At 41.5% G+C, this 4419-nt stretch overlaps 1 protein-coding gene across 2 annotated transcripts in view; it reads left to right on the forward strand.

Annotated features, from left to right (window-relative positions):
* Window positions 1-6: 6 nt before the first annotated feature.
* Window positions 7-4419, forward strand: part of UBE2J1 (ubiquitin conjugating enzyme E2 J1) — a 26239-nt gene continuing 21826 nt past the window's right edge. For both annotated transcript variants that reach the window (XM_006926311.3, XM_025042589.1), the window contains exon 1: window positions 7-140. In XM_006926311.3, the coding sequence (XP_006926373.1) occupies window positions 110-140 (31 nt within the window). In that variant the 5' untranslated portion in view covers window positions 7-109. The remainder of the gene's footprint in view (window positions 141-4419) is intronic.

The raw sequence follows: 4419 nt of genomic DNA on the forward strand, positions 1-4419 counted from the left end.
CTCGGCCTGGCCCAGTCGGCCCGAGCCGCGCCGAGACCCGGGCACCGGCGGCGCGGAGAGGAGGCGGCGGCGGCGGGCAGGGAGGTCGGAGCCGGGCCGGCGACCAGACATGGAGACCCGCTACAACCTGAAGAGTCCGGGTGAGCAGGGCTGGAGGCGCTGGGCAGCGCCGTCAGAATGGACCGGAGTGATTCGAAGTGTTGAGCCTAGATGAAGGTGGTGCCATTAACAAAATTAAGAGCTGGTAGGAGGGACAGGGGGACAGAAATGATACATTTGCAGGCCGCAGGGCAGGGCGGCCGGAGGGGCACCGGCTGCCAAGCCCAGGGACTGGCGGCGCCTCGCAGCACCCGGACTCTCCCCTCATCTGCGTCGTGAGAGCTGAATTAAAAGCGCATCCCCGGGAACAGGTGATGTCCGTGCTAATAGTTAGCAGCCCCTCTCCGGACTGCATCCTGAACGCCGTCGTTATCCCTTCTCTGAAGCTGCCACTGGACTTTTATTAGCTGTTTGACTCGCTCGCATTTGAGGATTTAGTAGTTTAAATATCGTATTTGCAGCATTTGGGGCGAATAGAATTGCAGACATAAAGGAAATGTTCTGTACTAAACTGGTTAACCAAAGAGCTAAGGAAACTAGTTGAGCCGTGTACTTTAGAGCTAACCATGATGTTTTGCCATACTGACTAATATGATATATGTCCATATTCAGTCATCGAGACTTCTTTTATTGTATTTAATGCTCCTGCTTCATTCACAGAAGCAGCCTAATTACTAGCCTCAAATTCTTTTCTGGTGCATTAGAAAGATGCAAGGAAAGTAATCGGCTCTCTCAGATCAAGGCAGGCTTGAAATGAATCACTGGGTTCTATAAATGATATTTATTCTATCTGTACCTTGATAAGTTTGTCAGAAGGGAGAAATTTCACACTTCAGTGATAAATGGTAATCCTAAAGTAATAGCGATGGTTTGACCAACTCTTGCTGTTGCTTTTTTTTCCTTCCAAAAAAGCAGCTTCTCAGTAGTAATCAGCAAGATTCACATCCTTATGGAAAGAGTTCACATTGTGAATCTTTGATTTTTTTTCTTTCATACTCAGGAATATACAAAGACTCTAGAAAAGCCGGTGGTATTGATTGAACACAGTTTGTTAACTTGAGTGCTGTCAGGCTAAGAAATGTTCTTAGTGGACCAAGTATGTAGAATTGGTCATAAAATTTTGACTCTTCCAAAAATACATTTATACAATTCAATTTCATTGGGTTCACGACTTTCTCCCTCCAGCCCATCTCTTAAGAGCACCAGGGAAAAAAGACTAAAGAGGGAGAAGGGAAAGCTTAATTTTAAGGTTAAACAGTAGAATGGTTAAATTATTTAGATTGTGGTAGATTTAAATAAAACTGGGTAAAAATCTAAGGTGACTCCATGGTCACATGGTACCAAGTTCCTTAGGGTACCCGAGATACTTAGGGAAATGTCCAGAGGTAATGCAAATGTAAGAAGTAGTACAATTTGGAATGGAAATTGTTGTCAGAGGACATTACTCAATTTTATAGGTTGTCATACCCGAGATTATGATAAACTTTAATATTCTCCAGAATTTTATACATTTCCAAAGTATATGACCTACTGTAGGCAGGCTGAGCTTTAGTCAACATGCTTCTAGCTGTGTAATAAATTGCTTACTCCTTTTGGTTTCATTTCCTCAGAGGTGTTCCTGTTCTAAAACAATTTTTTTTTAATCTTTTTTTTTATTTGGTTATTGTGTGGCTCATTTGGTGTTCATGGAGAAGGTGAATTAAATGAGATATGGCACTTACTGAAAATGCTAGGAGGCATAGTGAAAATGCTTCTTTCCTTTGTTTTATTCTCAGTCCTGTGATATTTTGAGAGTAATGTATATGTGACAGGAAGTAAAAACACTGCACAATGTGAGATATAACCCTTTTTCTCTGTATCTCATGTGGAGTTGTCTTAGAGGTATGGATGGGAGAATTAAGACAATACAGAAAACTGGTTAAGAGTCAGTGTGCTAGCATGTGGATAGTAAATTTGATCATTTTATAGGTGGGAAAACTTATGATTTTTCTGCAATGGACTTGTGGTTGTGGGTAGGTCTCTGTGTGATGCCACTTCATTAGCCTCCTGACTGGCCTATCAGTTGTTGCCTCTGGATCTAGCTCCCTGATTCCTTTTTGAGTTTGCTCTGGCCAAGGTAATAGGGTCTCAGAGTATGAAGAAGGGAGACCTATGTATAAAGAACCTCCTGTGGCAGCTTTCCTCGAAAAGGGCTGATGAGCATGTCCAGATTATTGGCCTATGTATAAAGACTGGTGCAAAGGCATCTACTGCTGCAATCAGAAACTTAGGAGTTATCCTGTCCGTGCCCTTGGTGTCGAATGCACCATCATGCTAATCATTCTTAAGTCTTAATGTCCAATTCAGATCCTCTTCCTAGGCTGTAGATACATAGAACTTAATGGTGGTGTAATATTTTCACCCAGATTTCCCACAGACAGAAAAAATATCTACAAGATATAAAAACAAAACTTATGAGTCTTTTATTTGTCCCCAAACTTGCACCTCACTTTAATATTTCATATCCCAGGGATTGACAGCACCTAAGCACCCATGGGAGTCATCTTCGATCTCTTGGTCTACTCCTTTACTCCTCCCCATACCCTAAAACTCTCTCACATAGACAGGCTTTTCAGCATGGACACTAGTGCACACAGACACGCATATGTCTGATTAGTCACTGTTGTCAATTTGATTAAAAACCCAGATCAATTAAAACCAAACCAAACCTGATTAGATCACTCCTCAAATTGAGAAGTTTTCGGTAGCTTCCTAAGAGCTGTAGATAAAGTTCAAAGTAAACTGTTTAGCTTGGCCTACAGGGCTGCTCATGATTTGATCCTTGACTTCCTTAGCCTCATCTACCACTCCACTTTTGCCTGGGTGACTCCCTATATGGAGCAACATTTCTCACCTATGTGTCTTGGTCCCTGTTGGAACCTCTACTTGGAATACCTTCCCTTTAATCCATCTGAAATCTCTATTAATTCTTAAAGCTTCTTTAAGGTTCAGTCTTGTCCAACTCCTGTGGGTAGTCTCTGTATTTGTACATACTTGGTCAGTGTTTGTGTTGTGATTGTTTTCATGTCTTTTTTGCTGTGAGCTTTTTGAAGGCAAGAAGATTTTGGTCATTCTTCTGTCTCCACTGCTCAAACAATCTTTAAATGTTTGTTGAATGGAGAACTTTATTGGGTCTTTATAGGCAGAGACGTTAGTTTTTAAACATTTGCTTAAGTGCCTTCACTAAGGGATCATGACATTGGGTTCAGGTCTTCAATATATCTGCCTCCTGCATTTTACCCATGCTTTGGAGATTGATGATATAAAAATATTTGCTTTCCAAGAGAAACAGATGCACGAGAGACAGTGAGCAGTGAAAGATCCCCGTAGCTGGAGCTTTGTCTCCAGATCCCAATGTAAGCCTAGTGAGCTAGCCTGGGCATATGAAGAATGCTAATGCCTAGGCCTAGGGAACCTAGACCTTGGATCCAGAGTGATCATGTGGCCTCCATAAAAATGAAGAACAAGAGCAGGCATGCAGGGAAGGGAGCTCTCCATCCCTTCCCTGGCACATCTTATTTCACCATGGTAGGAGAATTCCATTAAATAACCTTACAAAGAGATAAGAGAGGAGCCGGCAGGGGTAAAAGTTTTTTCTCTAGCCATTTGGCAGCGAGAGATGGAGTATCAGGAATGGCAGACTATGCTGTAGCCCTAGTCTCCAGTCAGTACTTTAAATCTTGACTATTCCATAGTAGTGGTATTTCTCCTTGAGAGCCATGCCATCTGGCCAACTACATATGCTCAAGGCCTGATTTTGAATCAAGGAGAACCATTGAGAGGGCTTTATATCCCAATCCATTTCTGATCTTAATGACTTGTGACCTGAGGAAAAGGGAGAGGTGAAAAGGCAAGGAGAATTATGTGAAGAAATGATCGACTCTCATTTGACAGATGTAAACATTGAGGCAAAATAAGATTAAGTGACTTGTTCAAGGATTTAGGCCTAAGGAATTAGAGCCAGCATTTTTTTTTTCTTTTTTTTTTAGAGCCAGCATTTTAATGTAGCTCTAATTCCAGAGTCCACATTCTTTTTCACTAAGGCGTTCATAATATGTGTTATCTCAGAAAAAAAAAATAGATTAGGAAAACACTTGACTAATTTCACCTTCTGTTTGCCAGTGTGGCTTTAGCTCTCACATGGTATGTGCTTGTGTGACCTATGAACTAATAAAATCAACATGTTTAGTTGTTGAGCCAATGATTGTTCCTTTATCATTTCTGACCCTTTCATGTATCTCTGATAATATCCAGATACTATTAGGTGTTTCATTTTTTCTC

This window comes from Pteropus alecto, unplaced genomic scaffold (genome assembly GCF_000325575.1).
Source record: "Pteropus alecto unplaced genomic scaffold, ASM32557v1 scaffold7, whole genome shotgun sequence".
NCBI lineage: Eukaryota > Metazoa > Chordata > Mammalia > Chiroptera > Pteropodidae > Pteropus > Pteropus alecto.